At 39.9% G+C, this 24,571-nt stretch overlaps 1 protein-coding gene across 1 annotated transcript in view; it reads right to left on the bottom strand.

Moving 5' to 3' along the window:
- Positions 1-5,528: 5,528 nt before the first annotated feature.
- Positions 5,529-24,571, bottom strand: part of LOC107144369 (norrin cystine knot growth factor NDP) — a 24,057-nt gene continuing 5,014 nt past the window's right edge. Inside the window, exons 2-3 of the mRNA XM_015488176.2 lie at positions 14,532-14,912; positions 5,529-6,754 (exon numbers count right to left, since the gene is read on the bottom strand). Of these exons, the coding sequence (XP_015343662.1) occupies positions 6,527-6,754; positions 14,532-14,705 (402 nt within the window). The 5' untranslated portion in view covers positions 14,706-14,912 and the 3' untranslated portion in view covers positions 5,529-6,526. The remainder of the gene's footprint in view (positions 6,755-14,531; positions 14,913-24,571) is intronic.

Here is a 24,571-nt window from a genome sequence, read left to right on the forward strand (position 1 = left end):
CTTTTTCTTCAGAAATTCATGGTAGAATATCATATTTCACTGCATAATCGTTACTACCACTTTAATGTATGTTCATGGGTATTCTGTACATCCTGATCTTGTACCAAAGACAGTTTAGTAACAAATTATTTTTAAGTAACACTGACACAATTTTTTAAAAAAGTTTCACATAACAGTTGCCTCCTATTTTTTGCAAAAAAAAATGCCATAAAATCTGTGACAATCTTTCCCTGAAATATGGTAGTATATTTTATAAAGTTCTGTTGGGTCAAGATCCCATATGTTGTGTCAAAATTCTCCTTGCATTCGGAGATCATAGTTTGTTAATGAGAACTGACAGATAACAACACAAGATCGTTTGGTGGGCCTTTCCTTTTTGTCCACATGCTTTAGAAAATGGAAAAAGAATCATAAGTGGAATCTAAAAACAGTTGTTCATATAGAAATAAAGAGTAGAACAGTGACCAGAGATTGGAGAGGGGATGGGAGCAGGAGCATAGAGAGAGGTCAGTCACTGGGTATAAAATTACAAGTAGATAGGAAGAATAAGTCCTCATGTTCTATTTCATAGTGGGGTGTCTATAGTTAATAAGAAGGTGTTATATAGTTTAAAATAGCTAGGAAAAAAGTTGTTTTTTTAATATTCTCACAGCAAAGAAATGATAAATGCATGAAGTGTTGGATATGCTAACTATGCTGATTTGATCATTACACAATGTATATATGTATTGAAACATCAAATTGTTGCCCCATAAATATGTACAATCATAAAGTGTCAGTCAAACGTTTTCTCTCATGTGTGGGAAGCTAAACCAAAATAACAGGGGAAAAGTGTGTTGGCAGGGAGTGTCCCATGAAAATAGAAAGGCCAGTGGAATAGATGGAGGGAATTGAAGGGGAAGGAGGAGGGATGGGAAAAGGGAGAAACAGTGGAATGATATTCAACAAATTATGCTATGTATGAGTATTAATATATCACAGTTAATTTCACCTTTATGCATATATATAAAGCACTCATTTAAAAAAAATCTGTAAATAAAGAGAAGGAAGACCAGTAGAGTAGAGGAAGGAGAACAGGAAAGGAGGGGAGGGAATGAGGAAGTACTGGGGACTGATATGGAGCAAATAATGGATTATTTCAAGATGAGCCCCAATATTATGTATAACTATAATGCAGTAATAAAAACATTAAAATAATAAAATAAAACCATGTAAAGTAAAACAAAAAAAGAAAGAAAGAAAGATGAAAGTTTGGGGACTAGCAAAGAAAGCACAGACTTTGAAGCCAGAAGATGAACTCCAGTTTCTTATCTGTGAAGTTCTGTAATAATTAACTTTGGCCATAAGGATATTTTGAGAACCAAATGAGATATTATCAGTGCTAGGGCTGTATAAGTGCTAATGTCATTATTAAAAGTCATATTTCTTTACATTAAAATGACTGCAGATTCACATCAGTTACATATGTACATGGGGTAAAAATGGGAGTTCATAATCTGCTTGAATCAAATGTATGAAATATGATATGTCAAGAGCTTTGTAATGTTTTGAACAACTAATAATAAAAAAATTTTTTTAAAAATAAAATGACTGCATTAAATCCAGGCACCCAGATTATTTTTTGTAGATTATCTCGTATATTACCATTGCACTTATTATAAGTCATTTCTTATTCTTTCTAGCCTATGTGCATATTAAAAACAAGGCTATGATTTCTCATCCCAGTATCTTTAGCATTTAGCATCTTACTGACACGTAGTAGGTATTGGCACATATTTTTAAACCTTGCATTTAAAGGAAAGCAAAACAATGATTTGAACCCTTCAATATTATGGGTCACACAAGGAGACTAAACAGCTTAGATCTGAAAATAATAGACTTTTTTTTTCCTTTTACAGGCCAATAAAATTGTTGTCACAGGCTCAATTCTCAAAACTTGACACTGAGATAGAGTTTGTGCAGCTGGCTCTTTATTAAGGATCAGCAGCCTCCAAGGCAAAAGGGCCTCAGCCAACCTTGTGGACAATTCTGGAGTAAGCAATATTCATAAGAATCATCCCGCACTGGATTAAGAGAGCCATCCCTTTACAACCTGGGCCTTCATCAAGTACCAAACATGAACCCCCCCCCCCTTGGGAAGTATGTCCTTGGGCAAAGTGACTTCTGACAGCTAAGGTAGTCCCTGAAGGGGTTGACAACTGAGGCAACAAGTCTTTCCCTTTCAGGGACAACAGGTTGGTGCAGCTCTATGTTCACCATAGTCATCCAATTTAAAATAGTCTCTCTACCATGTGATAAGATGTTTTGGTATTTGAGGACACAGAATAACCTTAGTGAATGAGACATTTCAAATCACATTTACCATTGAATTAAAGAAACAAGGCTATACTCTTATAGACTTGGGGTAGAAGGGGCCAAAACATGTTATTAATACAATGAGGACTTGGAGGAATGCAAAAAGTTCTCACATTGAATTGTTAGCATATGATGTCATTTTCTTATAAAATGCTGTTCTTCAGGAAGTGTGGCTGGGTACCTCTTGCACACAGAAACAGGCATTACTGAGCAAAGAGCTCTTCCTGGGATTTAATGGGACTCAAGCTTCTTTGTTCTGAGGGAATAGGTGTGTCCATCCATTAGGATATGTTTGTGATCTGGAATCACAAAGAAGGCAACTTCAGTAGAATATGGCTTCCCTTTTTTATCAAACTCTTTCCTCCAACGCCCCACCACTAACCCTTTCAACCTCCATACACATTTGGTGATCCATTTTAGGCAGCTTTTTTGCTCAAGGAAGCATGTTTCAGTGGAGCCTGAAGTAATGTTGTAGTTTGGATCTGGAATGTCCTCCAAAGGCTCATGTGTTGAAGACTTTGTTCTCAATGCAGCAATGGTCAGAGGTAGGGCTTTTGGTAAATGATTGGATCATGAGGGCTCTACCCGCATCAGTGGATTGATCCATTAATGGATTCGTAGCTGAACAAATTATTGGGAGGTGATGGAAATTGTAGGACAGAGGACCTAGTTGAAGGTAGCAGGTCCTTGGGGACTATGTCTTGTCCCTGGTCCCTTTCTCCTCCACTCTGTTTCCTGACTACCATGACACGAGCTGCTTTGTTCCACCATGCCCATCACCATGATGCTTTGCCTTGCCTCAGGCCCAAAGCAATGAATCTTCCTGACCATGGACTGAAATCTCTGAAACCATGAGCTAAAATAAAATTTTCCTCCTTTCAGTTATTTTTCTCAGGTATTTTATCACAGCAATGTAAAACTAACACAATAAGTAATTAAAAGTAAATCCATACTTCTTCCAAGTCACAATGAACAAACTCACTTACTCCAACAATCCCCTAGCCCAAACCCTCTGCTCTACTTAATACAAAATAATGTATTGGGTGAATTAGTAAACATTTGAGTTTAGAATAAATTCAACAACTATTTCCTCAGGATCAAAAAAGGTTGATTTGTTCTTCATTCTGAATATCTGGACAAAGTTCGAGAACTTACTACACACATAAGATTTAAGAGATTGTTCTGGGAAACTGGGAGCTCAAGAAAATCAATTAAGTTTATAAACCTCTTTATCTTCTACTGCAGAAGTAACTCATTATTATTAAATGCTTATAAATGATTACAATAAGGTCAGGTGACAGGAGGCTTTTCCTCCATCATTATGAATTATATGAATTTCTAAAATGTAAGTTATAAAGATTATAGCATTGTAATTTTCCTCTTTTCATGCATAGTAATGGGGAAGGAAAGTGAACATTTTTAGGCATTCTTGGAATAGTGCTTGTAACTGATCAATGTTTTCATTTAGTTCTTTCTGAATCCTTAGGAGTAAACACTAAAATAAGGCTAAATATGTTTAATTTTTAAAAAGATATAATACAGATTCCATAGTAACTTAATATCCAATAATGTCTGGATTCTCTCGGTTCCCAGGGCTATTTTGGGGTCTTTGGGGGAAAATGTAACTCCTTTTCCTCTCTCTCAGCTTTTGTATGCTGCCACTGAATTTTACCCTATCTCGGTACACCCTTTTCCAGCCCATTAACCCTATTCAGCATCCAAGATCCAAAAAGGAGTGAGACTCTTGGCTGGTGAGGCGGAAACATCCATGGCAATGGGGAATAGGGAGCCTAGGCTTTAGTTCCAGTTTCAAGACTAAATGTGTGACTCTCTGCAAGTTCCTGGATTTCTTCAGGCCTCCAGTTGTTCATATATTTAGGGAGAGAAGATACTGGATGCCTTCTACTAGCCTTTAAAATACTACTGTCCCATGTCCTCTAATACTCCAAGCATATTCTGCTCATTTCCATGGTAGAAGTTTTGACAATAGACCATGTAATGGTATTTGAAACGATCATTTTCTATGGCTTCTGGAGAATTTGGAAGATATGAGTCATATAACTCACTCCTCCAGTACCAAATTAGTAGGAAGGCAATCAAGACTGGAGTTTGGGGGGTATATCTTACAGAGTCCAAAGGCAAAAATGAGATTTCAAAGCCAAGAAGAGACAGTTTAAAGCTAGAATTATTGTTTTCACTTTTTGATTAGCAACATGAAAGAATAGCTATAAATGCAGCTAGCAGTTAATACTTTCATTATCAGTTAAGGATTATAACAATTTAACTTCAGTATTGAATTTAGTTATTTATATGACAAAATTTCTCTCCACGTAATGGTCCAAATTGTTATTTCACATTTGCTTTCAGAATAGGGAGAACCTCCAATTTACTGGACTGGCTGGCTCCATAACCATGAAAGTTAAAATCAAGGTCAAGGTTGGATAGCATTAGTTTCATTCTGTTTCAAAGTCACAAATACAAATTTAACCCTGCTGGCTTTCTAAAAAAAAAAAAAAAAAGTGTGAAAGCGGTGCCAAAGAGCATACAAAATCATCATCTCTACAGGAAAAGTAATTCACAGGTTAGCAGTGCTAACAGTGGGAAGCACTGTCATCTCTGGTTAACCAGGACAGCATGTCATCAAGGTTGTCTTAGAAACCAAGTTGCCAAGTCTGGGTCAGTATTGAGATACCTAGAGTGGACATAGCACTATGCTAGAATTATGAGTATTCTTGTAATGCTCAGTAGTAATATTGCATTCAGAGCACTGGATTGTCAATGGCATAGAAACTATTGTTTGTGTCCTCCTGCTCACTCTTTAAAATCACTTAGAGATACTTATTACCTTCTGAGATTAAAAAGAAGGTGGCTTCTCTGTTTCTCTCCATAGCATCTAAGGATGCCAGAATGCACCAGATTTTGTCTTCCTTCATCAGGCTAAATTTTGACACTAGCCAAATTTCTTAAGCCCTCACATCCTTAATACTCTGATGTTTTAAAACTGTGTCCACCATTCATTCTGGAATCACATCTCCCTCTTTTTTGGACCTTCCTTCCATATTATAGGATATGTCCAAGCACCAGCTATATGAATCTTACAATCCACATCACCGTACAACATTGAAGAGAAAGAAACAAGAAAAACAATACTTACACAGCCAAATTTTTGAAAGTATTCTCTTTTTATTTCAAAACATGGGGATAACTCAAAATTTGAGCCTCAATGACCAAAATATATTCAAACCAAATGTTCAGAAGATGAGCCAGGCCACCATTATGGCAACCAGTCTCACATGGACAAGTGGACGTTAAAGAATGATGCCCGCAACATGGTTAAAGCTATAGCACACCCACAAATAGATTCAGACTTGGTTGTCTAATTTGCATGCATGAGTACAGTGCCTTCTCCATGCCACTAGTACATATATGCCTTTTCCAAAGTCAGTGCAGGATCCATATCTGTGCAAGTCTTTAAAAGTTTGCTCCCTTACAAAATTTTATCATAATTTATCCGCAAGAGCCTTAAAGTGACAAATTTTTATGCCACCTTTACCTCCCCAAAGTTGCTTCTGAATAATAATTAGAGCTGTCAAGAGTCCCAGCATCACATGACAGAATCCGTTTGTTAGTTATTTTAATGTCAGTTAGCTGTCTGTGAGTAAACCTTGCTAAACATATCCACATGCTTGGCGTCTGGAATTTGAAATTGGTAACTTTTAGTGGCCATGGCAACCTTGGATCATAATGACAAGATTTAAGAAAATATATAATGAAAGATGTCCTAGGAAGAGTTGAGCTTTCCTGCCTTCCAAAGCAAATTCTTCCCTAATATGTACCAAACAGTGACAGCCTGACACACTCTTGCACGGGGCCCCACTTTTTCCCACTAATGCAGAATTGCTGGAAAACCAAACAGCATTTAGAGCCAAGAGGGGAAGTGCCTGAATCTGAAAAGGAACCAAAAGAAAATGTACCAGGGAAAGAAGATGAGAACTGAAAACAAGTTCCCAGAGTAGCTGTCTGTCAAGAAGCGCATTGAGTCTTTATTACTAGAATATGCAGAATCCCCTGGGAATGACTGCATCTTTATTTGCCTTAACTCTTTTCTTGCCAGTCCTCTCCTGGATGTTTGAACTGCCTCTGTGGTTGTCCCAGCCACTCGCAGCAGGTCTCAGGAGCTACATTCCTCGCAGTGACAGGAGAGGATGTACCGGTAGGTGGCGGTGAGTCGCATGCCCCCGGAACAGCGCAGCCGCAGAGCCTTCAGCTTCGAGGTCTGGGGCCGGCAGCAGTGACAGGAAGAACGGAAAGGCTGCTTGAGGACAGTGCTGAAGGACACCAAGGGCTCAGAGCGTGATGCCTGGCTGCAGTGCCCCTCACACCTGGCCAGGAGCACCATCTGGGGAAATGAGAAGAGATGGTTACCCTCAGTCAGGTGCCACAGCATCCTTTGAAAAGCCCTAACACTGCTTGCCAATTGCTGCTAGATAGACCCATGGGTCTCATTCCTGGTTGCATAATAAAATCATCTGGTAAACTCTAAAAACAAAATCAACACATCAGAGCCGGAGGCATAGCTTAATGGTAGAAGACTTGCATGCAGAGGTGCTGGGTTAGATCCCTAATAATGGGGGGAGGGGGCAGATGTCAACACCCATGTTTATGTGGCAGAGTCTTGCTTGGTGAATTTCAAGCAAGTTGTCCTGTAATTCCAGAACCAATAGCAAGATCATAAAAGTGGAACTGTTCAAACAAAAGATCAAAGAATACATATATATGCATGAAACCTTTTGACATTTACCTTATGATGTTTTGGATATTTCAGGGATTGAAGATACCAGCTATTACCTCTGACATCATCCTATAGGGCATAATTAAAACTCAAAGATTAAAAGAAAGGAATGGTTAGCCTATCTTTCCAAAAGAAAGAAAAGATGACTTCTGATAATTATAGATCATTAATATCATTATCTGAGAAGATGCTGGGGGTAAATTGAACAATCACTTAGCAACTACAAAGGAAATATGAGATAGTAGAAGAAGAAGAAGAAAAAGTAGGGCTTGGGAAAGAATAAGTTGGATTAGAGCAACTGATTTATTTTTTCTGAAAGATCATATAGGCAGATAGAAAATGGCAGCTGTAATCTGTTTGGATTTTATTAAAGCTTTTAATTCTATTATGCTTTCTTTTTCATACTGATAGGCAAAATAAACATGATCTAAAACAGGTTTTGGGAGATTATGTCATAGGTCTATAGTATATGGGCCAGTCCCTAGTGTCTACCCCCATTTCTCTAATTAGAGAAGGGGAGAGAGGAAAGAGATATCTAAGATCTTTTCTGGCTCCTTCTCCCCATGTCTGTTTTGCATTTCACCTTGGAGCAGTGTTAAATTTGTTGATCTCTAATGTAGATCATCTTAGGGAGATTAAGCAGTTATTCAAAGTCACCTCCCTGAGGTTGGGGATCTAGCTCAGTGTCAGTATTCTTACCTAGCACGAGCAAGGCCCTAGGTTTGATCCTTAGCATCAGGGGGAAAAAAGTCCCTTCCCCAAATGGAGTCTTTAGAGATCCAGTTTTGGGTGGATACAGTGATCCTGTGCCAACAGACTTAGGAAATGTGTGGTATAGACACACATGAGCCAAACATAGACCTAACAGATCAGGCCATTAGATGCCCATACTAAAATGACCAAGTTAGCAGTGTAGGGCCATTTACAGATGAGCTAACCTGATTATGATTTCACTAAAAGCTTTCAATGTGCCAAGCTCCAAGTCCAGCCCACTATGAAGGACAAGAATTACAGCACCAAAGGACCTGGGGCCACCTACAATGGACCTGGCCCTTCTTCCTCAGAACTTGGACTTTCTGCACAAGAAGAATGCCCAACCATATACAATAAACACCTTCAGGGTAGCTGCCCCTAACCTTCAAAACAAGTTCAAAATCTTGAACAGGAGTCAAGGCCCTCCATGACCCGGGTGTCAAGTATCTGTTTCAGTCCTACTGACAGCTGTCCCTGCTGCATCAAGCTTAATTACTTAGGAGTCCATGGAACTGCCCCAAATTCTCCTGCCTCTGGCCTTTGCTCTTGTCTTGCCTCTCCCAGGAATGTCCTTGCTGCCTGGCTCAGCCTAAGGAAAGCCCATCTATCTATCCTCTTTAGCCAAATTCAAATGCCCCCTCCTTTTTCTTATAGGCTTCATGTGACACAACATCATCATGAAACAATTATTGGACCCTTGGTGTTCTCAACACACACACACACACACACACACTGTCTCTAGGATATCTTAGTATATAGATCTCAGTTCAAAATAGATGGAAATCTATCTATTGCGTGTGTGATGAGGGACAAGGCAGGAGTTTGGAAGATAAGATCCATAAATGGTTATCAATTAGCAGGGGAAGGATAACCATTTACTTTCTGTGTTTACTCCTGATAGCTCACATTTTAGCCTCAGTCATGCCTCATCTGTGTTTCAGCACTTAATGAACATCTGGCTCAATGTGCATGTGAATTATCTGAGTTGTTGTCAAAATAGGTTTCTCTTAAGTAGTTCAAAGAGATTCTGAGATTCTGTATTTTTCATGAGATTCCAGTTGATGGAGATAATGCTATGCCAACAACCACAATTTGAACAGCAAGATCTGGACTTATTTAAGTTTGAGGGCTCTTCTCTAGATGGATCACTAGGAGCAACCATTTAGCTAATAGTATTGAGTGCTTACAACATGAGTAGTACATTGCATGCTTATCTCAATACTACACAAAGGGTAATACAGTGGGGACTGGGGTTGTAGCTCAGTGGTAGGGTGTTTGCCTAGCATATATGAGGCACTGGGTTTGATTCTCAGCACTGCATAAAAATTAATAAATAAAAATAAAGGTCTGTCAATAACTAATTAAAAAAAAGATACTACAATTATCTGTGATACTATTGAAGATCAGCAAATTGAGGCTTTAGAGAATTTCAGTTACTTGCCCAAACTCACATATCTAGAAAAAGGCAGATCTGGAATCAAAGCTAGGTCTATCTGAATCCAAGCTCTCTATCTAAACCACTGTAATACCTGCCTCCTGATATGAGGTTTTCCCAAGACACGAGCTGACTTACACTCTTTTTTTAAGAGAGAGAGAGAGAGAGAGAGAGAGAGAATATTTTAATATTTATTTTTTAGTTTTCGGCGGACACAACATCTTTGTTTGTATGTGGTGCTGAGGATCGAACCTGGGCCTCACACATGCCAGGCGAGCGCACTACCGCTTGAGCCACATCCCCAGCCCTTACACTCTTCTTTAACCTACACTGCCCTGCCTCTGGGAGCCCTGACCATGTCTAACCTCTTTCTTTCTTCCTTACCTTTACTTTCCCCTCCCTCCTTTTCTTCCTTTCTTTTTCTTTTGTTCTTCCTTTCCTTTCCTCCCCGCATCTCCTTCCCTCTGTCCTTCTATCTCCCTTCCTCTCTCTCTCCATCTCCTTCCCTCCCTATCCCTTCCTTCCTTTCTTTCTTTCTTTTTCTCTTATTTTCCTTCCTGGGGATGGAACCCAGGGCCTCAGGCATGCTAGCAAGTGATCTACCACTGAGCCACACCCAGCCTCCTAATTTTTTGCCTATGGGCTTCATGGGACACAGCATTATCATCCCCAAGTTTAAGCAGAGCTAAATCTTCCAAGCTCTAAGTGACTAGGAGTCCCCATTAGCATCAGAATAAAGATCCATTTGTCCCACATTAAACCAACATTTGGGCTATTTTACCCCAACTGAGTAGGAAACATATTTTGTCTTTTTTTCCTCACCAGTGAACACTGTGTACCCCTATTTATAGGGTACCCCTTTTCCCCTGGGGAATAAGATTCACCCATGACTCTTCTCCCATTCTTTCCTTCACCAGCAGCCTCAATAAATGACCGTTTAGCTAATCTCCAGGGACCCAGCTCAACCTCCAAAGGGTCTGTGCCAGGCTGAGGACACCAACAAAATAGCAACCAGAGAACAAATCAGCATGGGGTAGAGGGAGCTTTGAAAGTTTCAGTGGAAACACAGCTCACACCAACTGGAATCTGATACTATCACTAGGGTCACGAATCCACTGGCATTAAGAGGCCTTTGTGCACAGGTTCTTCTGTGTATGAGTTTCTGTTCCTCTCTCCCTTGTTTTGGTAAGCATTATGAGTGTAAACTATCTCTCCCCTCACTATTTTTCTTTCTTCCTTCTCTCTCCTTCTTTTCCCTCCCTCCCTCCCTCCCTTCCTCCCTTCCTTCCTTCCTCCCTCCCTCCCTTCCTTCCTTCCTTCCTTCCTTCCTTCCTTCCTTCCACTTTCTTCCTGTCCTTTCTTTCTTTCCACTTTTTGTGTCCATCACCTCCCACAGTGCCTGTATATAGTAGGCATTCAGTATAAATGTTCCCATTTTTAAAACCAAGTCATATTTCAAGTGATCAATTGTGTTGTGTTCCTGAATCCCTTCATTTCTCCTACCATACTATAAACTTCCTGGGTAGCAATAGGAGATAACTTGAGGGGTTCCAAACAGCTCCCTCTAGATCCTGAGGATCAGCCCTTGGCATGCCAGGTCCATTTTCCTCTGGAAATTTTCATAGACTTTGTCCCCGAAACCCTCTACCTTCTCCTTCCTTGCTGCCTTTTGGGCACCTCCCATTCCTATAGCCCTTAAGAGTTCAGATAACTGTGCCTTGGATCCATGCCCTCACTTGGGGCCACCATCTCCCACTTCTCACTCAGCTCAGTCTGCACAGACCTGTCCTACCAGCTCACTTTCCTAACCTGGCTTCCTGAAACCCTTCCTTGGCTCAGGACCAGAACTCATCTCCCACCACCACCACCACCACCACCCATAGTCCCTCTTTCCTGCACTCACCTGATAAGGGAGGTCAGACAGCAGGATCTATTTCTCTTTTACTTTTATCTTGCCTCTTAGCACCCAGGTTAGTGGCTTACATTCACTTTGCTCTATTACCCCACACTCTGTCCAGTGAAAACCACAATGAGGTTCATTTTCCTAATCCTTTAAGGCTATAGGAGATCCCAACAGTTATTGAGATCTCAATGGTGACTGAAATAGAAAAGTGAGTGGAAACACCTGTCTAGTTTATAACTTCTTCATCAAGATCATAATATCATTTATTCAATGTCTATTCTATGTTGGACATTGTGCTGGCCATTTTACAAATACTCTCGCTGACATGTGGACATACCCTTGCCCTCAAATAGATGAATCCATTTTGCATGGGAAGAAATTGGGGCATCAAAGAATGGCTTAGCCTTCCCAAAGTCACCTATCTGGCAAGCCATGAAGCTGGAATTGGGAACAAGGACTCTGACAACAAAGCACCGATTCCCTTAAACATTTTCTAGCAGCCCATTTCCCCTAACCACTGACCTCCTGTGTGTTTGTTCAACAGCCTTTACTCACTAAGAATTTAGTTTTTGTGTGTAAATTAGAGAATTTAACCTGGTCTCCTGAGAAGGCTACAAATGAACTTGCCACTCCCAGGACCTTTTGTACCCAAGCCCAGGAGGTGTCCCTACTTACAAAGTCATTAGGTACATCCTAAACTGTGGCTATACTCTTCTCCTTGGTGGTTCAATCTCTTTAATCTGACTCTGTCTCTGCCCTTTTCCGAATTGCTAGGATATGGGCAACAGGATCCTGGGACTGGCCAAGTGCAAGTTCAGGGCTAGGGTGAACACTGGAAGTTTCCAGAAAAACTTTCACTGTTATTTATTTTTTGTAGAAAAATTGCTGGATATTAATTATTATTGCTGGTAGAGTAATCATTGCCATCAGGCCAAAAATTGGGACTGGATTTCTAAATAGTGGCTCCTACATTCTATATGAGATATATATATATATCATACAGTAGGCAAGTATCTACTAAATAATGGCCTTGGCCATGATGTCAGGGAAAATATTTGTAGAGAAGAAAAACCTACCATAGCCCCTTCTCTCTAGACATGGGCTAAATATTTTATCCCAAGTCTCTAAAGGCAAACAATCTCATTAAATGAGACCTATTAAGAGAGAAGATCAGCCTGAGTCCAAAAGTTAAGAATTATAGAATATTTCCAAATGAAAACAATTTTCTTGCTGGATACATAGAGAAAATCTAATCCGGAAAAGGTCTGAGTAGCTGATATTCTGCCAAGCATATTTTATGGCCAACGAAGAAAGGTTTATAATTATAAGCACCATTTACATAAAACTATTGCTATATTTGGGAGAGTTTGAGATGTTTGAAAACAGATTGTTCCCATGAAATTACAAACATTTCTCCTATTATCACAATTTTGCACTGTCATTTACTGTGGCATTCTGGGAAAAAAAAACAAAGGTGAACAACAGTAGACTATAAAGTCTGTTTCCATGAATCATGCTCCAGGTCTGCAAGTTGGAGTTAACAATGTCTCTTGTGTGACCTTCTTCAGGTCAGTGTGGTAGTTGCTAAAGCATTTTGCCTGATCTTTCCAGACTTTTCAGACTATTTTTGAGTTTCTTTTTTTTTTTAAGTTCTGGGGATGGAACCCAGGGCCTCATGAACGTCAGGCAAGCACTCTACCCCTGAGCCACATCCCCAGCCCTTCTATGAGATTTTACAGATGCCCCTTTTCTATGTTCTTTCCTACTTTTACAATATCACTTTCTTTGAAATAATTTTAATTCCTTTCTCTTTTTAAAAGAATCACAACTATGAATAACTCAACAATGGAGAATTCATCTGTGGAATAAGCAATACTAAATATTAGTGCTATGTGCTTCTGAATGGGAAAGAGAAGAGAAACAAACAATTACTCTAGTCATCCTTACTTGGGCCTGCAATTTCTAAGCAATCATAGTTGTAAAAATACTTCTTGTATTTTTTCTCCTCATTTTGTTTCCCTTTTGTTGTTGTTTGTTTTGTGCTGTGCTGGGGATCTAATCCAGGGCTTCACACTAGAACTAAGCTCCACCCCCAGTCCCTAGTTTCCTTTTCCTAAGAAGGGATTTTAGCCTTGCAGAAATTTACATTTGTCTATTGACTACATTTTTTTTTTTTTAGTTTTAGTACAAATAAGAGCCAGGACATTTTTCTTAAACGGAAAATTTCTATTTTCCTCCACAGTCATAGGTCTTATTAATATAATGGTTAAAGTGATTTAAGTCAAATTTTGATCCCCCAAAACTAAAACAAATCATCTTCATTGGGCTATAATCATGGAAGTTATGGAAAATTTAAAAGCAGACTGAAGTCATGATGTTTTTAAATAGAGGGTGGAGAGATTGACTTATATGGTCTCAATTCTCCTGGTTGATATTATAAAAAAATTCTTAATTATACTTTCAATTTAAAAAATACTTGCCATATGAGAATGCTTAAGTGGTTTTAGTCTCAGGACTAACTGACAATCTCTGGGGTTGGGCTAAACAAATTCTTATTTACCAAGTGTGGACAAATTTCATTCATGTGACTGGGGGCAGTGACAGTCATGAGAACTCTCATTTGGAGTCCATTCCACCCTCCAGTGTGCCTGCCTTCTGGGTGGCCCATGTGGCTGGCCATTCTTGGTGGTCTTTTAAGCATGATCTTCCTTCTCACACCTTGTCTCAACACTGAGGCAGTTGCCTCTGCGAAAAACATGCCACCTATTCCAAACAAGAATGATTTGGATAACCAATATAAAATGATCAACTATGAAATCACCATATTATCTTTTGAAATAATTTTAACATCAACATGGCACATGGAGAAAAAGGCTCAGACCACAGAGACAGTTACTATTTTACCAGGAAACTCCCTGAAGAGCCCTCTGAGAAATATGTTCTACTATTCAGCCATATGTTGCATCCCCTTTCTCTTTATCAGAGGTAGAAGGAGTTACAATAATTTGCAGGATCCATTTTCCTTTCTTGAACAAGGACACTATTGCTCATGAATTTCACAGGCAGGGACAAAGACAACCATCCATGGTGTACACGTGCTTGATTGGGCTGATAAAAGTGCAATGCATCATGGAAAATCTTCAAAAAGAATCCTCCCACAAGCCCTAGGTTTGGACTATGACTCTAGTTCTCCATCCCCTGACAAAGAAATATGGCTTCCCTTTTTTGGGGTTTCTTTCTTTCTTTTTTGGGGGGGGAGCATGGTGCTATATTCCCAGAGACGTTGATCTTACCTTTGAGCTACACTTGTACAATGGGTGACTGATAGAATCAACATAGTGGTGCCTCATACAGCGTCGAGGGTCTGAATCCATCATGAATGAGCTGTCTGTCTTGCTGTCTGTATCTCCCATTATCGCCAGCAGGGAGAGCATAGAAAAAGATGCAGCTAGAACATGATTTCTCATTGTTGTGAGGGAAAACTTCTCCAGAAGAACAGCAGAGGGAGGCAGAGGACAAAAAATTGGCAATGCCTTCGCGTCCTAGGATCCAGTTCCTTTCAAGGCAAGGGCAGGATCTGGCTGAAGCTTTATGGTTGTCATTGTCCTTTGTATGCCGGAGTTTTGTCTTACTCTTTGCACTTGGAATCCATCATCATAGTATCTGCTGCACAGCTGGAATGAAAATAGGTATTATTTTCCCCAGAAATATTTACCCAGAAATATTAATGGAACCTAGGAGGTATTAGGCAGAATTTTTTCCATGCCATTTTGGGTGGAGAATATTGGTTTCTAGAGTGTTATTAGCATAAACTGTCATTCCTTCCACTTCCTTCCCCCCAGTGCTTATGCTACATATTTATAACTATTTGGAGGTGGGCATGATGGTTTAATGGAAGTACATGTTGACTTGAATTGCTAGAGTCCATGTTTCTAGGGGCAAGAATAATTTGAACTCATAATAAAGATTAAATATGTGGTTCTGGCCACAGGATAACTAAATTGGACATTCTCATCTTTATTTTTCATTGGCAGGAGTGGGAGGGTCTAGGCAGTTCCCCAGGAAGCTTTGGTATCAACATCAGCTTACGGGGCTGGAGGGGAGGTAGGTCAGCACTAATGAACGTGGGCCATGTCCCTTGGGAGCATGTTTTCCATTTCCAAGTCCATACCCACCCACCCACCTAATTTTCCATTTCTGTGCTCCAGGCTCATCCTGTTTTTGCTCTAAGCCCCATGCCACCCAGCGTCACTGGCAAACTACATCTGAAATACACATTATGCTCAATGGCCTCCAGTGTGGCTAAGGCAACACATGTGTATTTCCCAACGGAGTCACACATTTCTGCAGAGCCTTTGTAGCTTGAGCCCATGGTGTAATTTGAAAAGGAAGGTGGTCATCGGAGCAGAGACTTAGCATTAAAGTGGGATTATGCTATACCAATTTTCCTGAAATTTTCTTTGTTCTTTTAACCATAGCTTTTGGTCAAAGTACTGGGGTCCACAAAGCTCTCCAAATCACCTCACAACACCCCCCTACATGGCCCACACTGATGCTTTTTATTACACCAGAAGACAGAAAGTACCAAAAATATTTGCAAACATTTACGAAAATTGGATTGGGGGGGTGGTGCTAATACTACAACCCAAACCAAAGCTTCAGAAAAACTTCTCAAAGGTATTTCAGATCAAACTTCAATTGTCCTGTTCATAGTACAACTTTTTATTTTAATTTCCTACCTACTCATGGCTGGTCTGAATAAACAGAGGAAAGTATTGACATGATCAAGATGGGAAATTCAAGTGGGTATAAGCCAATTCGTTTTGCCCTAATAAAGTGACCTCAGAACCACCTTACTGCAATTATCTGTCTTGCAACTATGGAGCACAGAATCTTAAGTGGGAAAAGGTGTGTGAGATAGGGCTGCTTCAGAGCAGCACAACCCCACAATGGCAAAGTCTGAGTACATGCGTTTCAAAGAAGTTCTGTAGAAAAGGCAGCAACCACTAAGAAGGAAACCCACCTAGACTCAAATCATTGCAACTGCTGGGCATATTGTATAGCTGACTTCAACTCTCCCAGCCCATTTCCTCATCTGTAGTGTAGGGGAATTGACAGAGATGGCATCTATTGTCCCCTTCTGCTCTAAATTGCCACCTCTTCATAGCTATGGGTTCAACTACCACCATTTACATATGCAGAAGGTATGAGGAGACCCCATTTTCATATAAGCTTGCTTCCCTTTTCTTTATGTGCATACTAATGGTAACATTTCATTAAAAATGGAGCAAACTTGTGTCCAAAGTTGCAAATCAGCCAAGGACGCAGAAGAGCATTTTTTTTTTTTTTTTGGAAGGGCGATTGAATTTGATCAGTACACACTGTATGAATGTATGAAATATCACACTGAATCCCATTAATATATACAATTAATATGTGTAAGTAACAAATTTTAAGGAGCATTTTTTGTTGTTGTTTTCTTAACAGCTGGCTGGGCTAGGTTTTCCTATATACATGACCCTGAAACTCACCAAGACTTCAGCTCAAAAAGCCAGAACTTTCTTGGGGTCCATGTTCAGAGGATGCAATATTATTACTATTTCCTGAGTTTCAATATGACTAAATTATCCCAAGTGGTTATCTGTCTCTTTGAAGCCTTAATTAGTCTCAGAAAGAGAATTGATTCGATTTCTCCTTTCACCACTCCAGTCTAGGGATATTTCCCCTGGGAATCAGTGGCAAAAGGATGAAGGGAAAAGCAGACATTCCAGCCTTGGCCCTCCCTCCCCATTTGCCAGCAACTTCTCTTCAGAGCCATGGCTAGAAGGTACGAAATAAGCATATGAAATGAGCTATGAACCCATAGCTATGAAGTGGTGGCAATTTAGAGCAAATTAAAGAAAAACACATACAGCATGATGGCAAAGCCAAGCAACAACACCATTAACAAATCTCTATATATGTGTATGAATGGCTGTGTTTGTTGGCATTTCCATTCTCTCCGCAGGAAAGGAAACATAAAGGGCCCTTAAACACTGCCACGCGTTTAGGAGAAATGAAAATTTAAATATTTGGAAATACTCTGTTCAACCAATCAGATTTACAAAGATTCCAAAGTCTGGTCTTGCACCCTATTGGCAAGCTATATGAAAACAGGCCCATTTTGGAGACAGTACAGTATAAACTGGCACAAACTCTGTAGAGGCCAATTTGGCAATATCTTTTTGAAATGCAAAGTATATAATTTAGACCCAGCAAGTCCATTTCTATGAATTATACTACATGTGAAATCAACAAATATATGGTTGCAATAGCATAAAATTGGAAACAGCATAAAATATTCATTAATAGACATGTTAATTATGTAATATTCATACAATGTAATACTAGGCAACTCCACAAAGAAGGATGCAGAAACTCTATGTACTGCTTTGTGTTAAAATCAAGTGGGATAAGAATATATAACTGTATTTACATAGAGAAACTCTAAAAGGATACCCAAGAAACTAATAAAATTAATTACCTGTGAGAATTAAGGGACAGGCATGGGAGAAAAACTTGTCACTCTATAGCTTTTTGTATTTTTAGGTTTTAGAACTTATAAATGTATTCCCTATTCAAAATTTCTTTTAAAAAGGAATGTTCTCTGTTAAAAACTCAGTCTAAAACTGGTAACTCAGTTGATAAATGTTTAATGTTTATGCTAGTTTGAGTGTTTTGACAATATTATATTTTACTTCTTATAAATATGGGAAGATAGACTAGTCTCATTCAATTTAATTTAGTTCTTGTATACTACTGCCACCTAGTAGCAACTACTTGAATTGCAAGCACAGTTTTTTTTTTTTTCTGAAGTGAACAAAACACTTTAGCAAGCAAATATTATGAAGTTTATACCAATAAAGGGATAGTTAATGCTACAGGCAATGTCACCTTATTAACTGGTTTTCTTTTTACAGGTGGTAAGACAAATCAGGATGAGTAATAAAGAATAAAAGAGTAGCAGGAAATGTTGCTTGATTCCTAGTATTGACAGATTTTTCATTTTAGTACACCCACAAAGCGTGAAACTTTTGTTCAGTTTTTATATTAAATGCAGAAATAAGAATGCACGCAATGTGAATATACCACAGAGTCCACAGAGCCGCTCTCAAAATACAAAGTAAGATAAGATTTTCACAGCATAACACTGTTTTTTTTTTTTTTTTTCACTTAAACGTTCAAATTGAATGAACCAACACGGTTGTGTTGAAGAAGAAATTAAGATAAAGTTCAAGAAAAGGGCACTGTTAAGTCAACTTGTCTTGACATTGGGTTGGTGAGGGAGTGCCTGGGCAAGAATGTGCAGAGGGCAGAGGCAGAGGAGAGCTCACAAAGGGGAAAATCATACCACTGGAATCTTCACTTTCTGACAGCCTAGGGGTTTCTCTGCCTTGTAGAAGAGTCTATCATTTTCTCAAAACTAAATTACTTTTCCTTTAAAGCCATGTGCCCCCAAATCAAATGCTGCCAATCAAGACTTAGAACCTTGGCCTGGCCAATAGTGGATTGAATGGGAAAACAACTCTTTTTCTGCACTTAGGAGCCTTGTGGCTGCTCTGTGCTCTGGGTATGGTCTCTGAGACATGGACTTGGCCTATGTACAGAGCCCGCATTCTAATAGCTCCAATGTGGAGCCTCTGCCGGCAGGAGAGGCACGTAGGCTGGCGTGCCCGACTTTGGAGCTACCCTCCAAACAATACCAGTGGAAAAGAACAACTGGTGCCCAGATTCCCCCACCTGTCATCCTCAGCGAAATAATATCACAGCCTCCTGGGTGAGAGATGGTGTTGTGCCCACAGATCAGCTCACTCTTGGGCTGACCTTCTGCCTGGCAGAGAGTAAGTACTGGTTTCACACAAGTGATTCCAGCAACAGGCTAAGACAAGTGGCATGTGCCAAGAATGGCCTTATTCTTGTCCTGCTTGCCAGGCAAAGGAGGGTGGTGCTTCAGTATCCAAATTTTTCCCTGGGCTGTTTTCACTATTAACATAAGCAGGTGTTCCCTTCTGTGACTTCTTTCAACAAATATTTATTTAACACATATTCATCGAGCACTTATTAAGTGTCTCCTTTTGCTCTAAGAGACAAAGGTCAGGGGGTCTGGTGGTGTAGCACATGCCAAAGCCCTGGGTTCAATCCCCAGCACCAAAAAAAAAAAAAAGCCAGACGCTGTGGTGCACACCTATAATTCCAGCTACTCAGGAGACTGAGGCAGGAGGATCATAAGTTCAAGACCAGCCTCAGTAACTTAGTGAGACTTGCCTCAAATTTTAAAAAAATACAAAAGGGCTGGTGCTGGGGCAGGATGGTACACGCCTATAATCCCAGCAGCTTGGGAAGCTGAGGCAGGAGGATCACGAGTTCAAAGCCAGCCTCAGCAATTTAGTGAGGCCCTAAGCAACTCACTGAGACCCTGTCTCTAAATAAAATACAAAATGGGGTTGGGGATGTGTCTCAGTGGTAAAGTACCCCTGGGTTCAATAGCTGGTATCAAAAAAAAAAAAAAAAAGAGGGGATGTAGCTCAGTGGTAGCACTGAGGATGTAGCTCAGTGGTAGCAACCCTAGGATCAACAAAAAAATAACAATAAATAAATAAATAAAAATTTAGAGGACTGGGATTATAGCTCAGTGGTAGAGGACTTGCCTAGCATGTGTGAGAAACTGGGTTCGATCCTCAGCACCACATATAAATAAATTTTTAAAAAATTAGAAAAAGATCAGGGGTCAGGGGAAAGAATAGGTCCTATCCTAAATCCCTCTTCTAGCTCACTGCAGCTACAAGCAGAATATTGGCCTGTGTTTTCCTGGGTAATTTTTTGGGATACATTGATATCTAATTCATATCTTTTACATCTAATTCATATTGACATTCATTGCATCATTTCTAAAAGGATCAAGAAAAGCAGATAAAATATAACAACTTTGGAATGGAGCCCATGAATCAGACAGAATTATTTGTTATTTACTGTAATTTTTTTAAATCATGGTACGAGCATGAATAAGATAAAGATTGCAGAACCCAGAGCCTCTCTCAAAGAAATTGCCAAAAAAAAAAAAAATCAAAGATGTGTAACTGTGAAAGAAATCTTGCCACTAGCTAACACTTCACACAACAATTGGAAAAGCAAGAAACTCTAGGTCTAATTCAGAGAGTATGAAGTGCTAAGTAGCCCCTTCCCAGGAACCCAAAGAATTCCAATGGGATCTAGTCAACTAGATGCCTTGGAGAACAAGTCAGATGCTTCTTCCCAAGGCACTTAATTTATAAACTGTAAACAGCATTTTGGATTTTATAAAGCATCCCGTGTGCTCAATGAATGGTTTTTAATATTATTTCTATTTGACAGCACATGAGTGGCAGCCAAGAAGTCAATCCTAGGCTGACCCAGAGGCAGTGTTCTGACTGGAAAAGCTGCCAGGCCCCCAGCCTACCAACCCCAGGGATCTCCAAGGATGGGCAGCCACAAGGTCATTGGGGAGAGAGCAGCTCCTGCCCTTTTCATTGCACTGCATGGATTCTACAGTGGGAGGAAATGGCTGCCCCCATGATGCTACCTCAGGAAAGAGAAGAAAACACCCTTGTGATTAAACAATAGACCTCCAGTCTGTGATTGGGCTCTGCCTTCTCCCAACCTGCTTGACTAGCCAGCTGTGGCCAAGCTCAGCAGTGGGGGTGGGGGATGGGGTGGGAGGGTGATGGAGGAAGAACAGAGATGGGAAAAGCAAAAGAAAAGGAGGAATATAGCCAGAGGCAATAAATCACAATCCTGGGGAAGATAAGGGTACTCAAACAAAGTTCTGGGAAAAGAAATAATTTGGAGGGACTGAGCCAACAATCAAGTGGCCCCACCTGTGTGTGTGTCCTTGACTTGAATAGTTTCACTGTCTGGGGAGGGATGCAGTGGGAGGACTTGACCTTGAGCCTGACCAAACCTAAAATCCTGGCTTTCAGACACTGTCAGGAAATCCAAAGGAAGCTCTCTGTTGTTATCCAAACTCCCATTTACCTGCATCTTCCTGTTTCTCTCCCATACACAGTGCTAGTTGTTAAAGTGCTAAGTCCCAGTATTTTACACTCATTCCTCAGAAATATTGAATAATAATTGCACTGCATTCAGAAACCTACAGAGCATTTAACTATTGCCCAATTGAATGAAAGGAAGGCTCAACTGAAGGTCCTCGAGCTCTGAGTCCTGCCCTCCCATCTTTGGCTGTGTGATCTTGAACAAGTCATTTGTCTTCCTTACCTACAAAATGAATGGATTGGTTTAGAGGCTTTACAGCTCTATGCATGTCTAACCATCTCTAAATCTACCCAAGCTTCTCAGAGTTACAGTAGTGCTCTGAGGCTGCATAGTCCCCAAAAGCAATCTTACAGCAATACTTCCTTTCTTACTCAAGAAGTTAATAACTACTGAAGGGTCTAAACAACTTCCAGTATGTTGCCTGAGCCAACACTGAAGGCTAACTATAAAAATTTGCCCCTTGACGAGGTCCTATGGGTAGCCTGAAATAAAAATAGGCTTTAATAACCAACTGATTCAGGATTTGTGATGTACTAAATGTAGTTTATAAATTAACCATATCCTGTTAATAATAGGATGCACTTAGTTATGATGTTTAATCTGTTTTTATTTTCCTTAAAGCTACCTTAAAATTTGAGGCATTTCTCTCCATTCTCCCCCAAAGTGTAAATGGGGAGGACAGGGGGTTAAAAGTAATCAATCATGCTAGAATTAAACTTCCTTCGTTGATAATGATCATGATATAGGATGAGTTTAACCTGAATGTGCTTTTCTTATGAGTGATCATTGTTCCTAAACTGAACTTTAGCCTCAGATCCTTAGGCTCTAGCAGGGCCATATGTGATGCTCTAGTTCAAGATGGGAGAATAAAATTGGTCAGGAGGGTTTATCTTTTCTGCAGATACCTTAAGAAGGTCCCAGTGGTTAGGAGCGAGGTACTCTGCTTGGTAAAGTAGCACAGAACATTCCTTCTCTGTGCTAAGGGAAGAAATTTCCTGAATCCCTGGGCTGGGACTGGGATCTAAAAGAATTGACTATTGGATATGGCTCTTGATTCTTCTACAAGGCATCTGTGAGCTTCTATTTTTTTCTATAGAAAGACTCATTCTACGTTCTTAACAGGCAACATAACTAATTGAGACTTTTAGAGTATATACCCTGCATGAATTGGAAATGACCAGGTCTGATTACCCCAGTGTCAGGAAGTACTTTTCTGTTGAAGTCTTTTCCTCCTGGGATTTAGATTATTTATGTAATCTAGCCACCTGACTATAAGCTGTGACTGATATGGTGATGAGCTGTCAGAAAATACTCAGGGGTGGCCTTTCTATGGTGCCACAAATCACCAGTAGCTCTAAACACAGAGTCCCCTTCCATCCTTTCAACCATATGAAATAAAAATAGGGAGAATGGAAGCCACAGCAGTAACAACAGAGAAGGAAAAAAGATTATTTTTGAAGTCCCAAATCTGCCACTGCTTTTACAATTTAAAAAAAAATGGTACAATTTCCAAAAGGGAAAGTTCCCTTCATTTTACCCACTCCCTCCCAGGAAGCCGGGGCTGGGGATGGTCTCACATGAGGAATGAAACACTATCTACTGATCACCTTGCATAAGACTTTTTGTAAATAAATCAGAAGAGCTCTGAGATATTCAACCCAGAGGACTCAGTCCTGCCAAAATGCATGAAGATACACCTTTCCTGTGGAAAAGAAAAGATGGCCAGGTATTCTGGGGACCATTTTGATGAAATAACTCCACACTTGCTCTGCCACTGGACTGCTGGCTTTGATCTGGCCTTAGAGAAAAGAGGTGACCAATGTTAGCTAAGGGTTCAGGCTCCCTTTTTCTCTGGAGCCAAATTAGTGTGTTGGCTTTTCTTCAAAGTGTTTAGCAAAGTGTTTCCAAAGCTGCTTTGAATCTCCTCACCTGCAACCACATTTTGGAATGGTGGGTAGTGATCTCACCTAATAGCTGGGCCCTTGGTTAGGACAGCATAAACAATAGGAGCAGTTCAATCTTTCCATGCCCTATTCAATTTGCCTTTTCTGCAAGATGGTGGGATTTGAATACTGAATTTAACCATATCTTAGTCCAGATCCGCAGTCCAGAACACTATGCAAAAGAGATAAGGCTAACATAAAAGTCACATAAAAATATTGCTGATCACCCTGACTTTGTTGGGCTGTTGGTTTTCTGTTTGTATTTTGTTTTGCTTAAACCATGCATACTACAGTTACATCATTTTTTTTTTGTACTGGGGATTTAACTCAGAGGCCCTCAACCACTGAGCCACATCCCCAGCCCTCTTTTATTAATTTCTAAATTTTTGAGACAGGGTCTCACCAAGTTGCTTAGGGCCTTGCTAAATTGCTGAGGCTGACCTCAAACTTGTGATCCTCCTGCCTCAGACTCCCAAGCCATTGGGATTACAGGTGTGCACTAGCTGGCCAGCTACATCTTTTGATTGCCAGCTGCTCTGTAATAATCCTATTCTGCTTTTAGATCCAGAACCTCAAAATTTAAAAAAAAAACTAAACTAATTATTTTATTATTTATTATATTTTTATTATTTATTTTAATTTAAATTATATTACTCTGAAGAAGAGTAATTATCCACAACTTAATGGGGAGGGGTGGGGATCATAGAAATGTATCAAGCCTTAAAATATCTCTTTGTATTTTAAAGAAAAATTGGACTTCGATTAAGAACTGTAGTTCTTTGATTCTTCACATCCATGTTGGGAATGTGTGTACCTACATATTACTTAGAGTTGAATATGAGGGGTGTTTTTTTTCACTTGAGAAGTTGGCCTCCTTTTCAGGTAGAGAAGACAACTTCAAATCCCTTCCTGGGAGGGAGTGGGTGAAATGAAGGGAAAGTTTCCTTTCTGAAACTGGTGCTATTTGAAAAAAAAAATTGAAAGGGCAGTTGCAGATTTTGAACATCAAAAATAATCCTTCCTCCTTCTCTTTTGTTAAATCTCCCATGACCTGCTTTCTTCTTACTTTTATTGCCTATGGATGAAAGGATGGAGGGAGACTCCACGTTAGGGCTATTGTCAGTTTGTGGCACTGTACAAAGGTCACTGCTGAGCATTTTCTGGCAACTCATCAACTTTCTTGAATGTCTTAACCTGTTACCCTTTCATTTTTAAAGGATATTGCAATTGGTTGGATCACAGCTTAAAAGAAAAAGTTGGGACCGAGCCAGACCTTGGAAGAGAGCAAATTGAAGAATTCTTAGCTTTTGTGGAAAAAAAAA

Source organism: Marmota marmota, unplaced genomic scaffold, assembly GCF_001458135.2.
Source record: "Marmota marmota marmota unplaced genomic scaffold, marMar, whole genome shotgun sequence".
In the NCBI taxonomy this organism is placed as follows: Eukaryota; Metazoa; Chordata; class Mammalia; order Rodentia; family Sciuridae; genus Marmota; species Marmota marmota.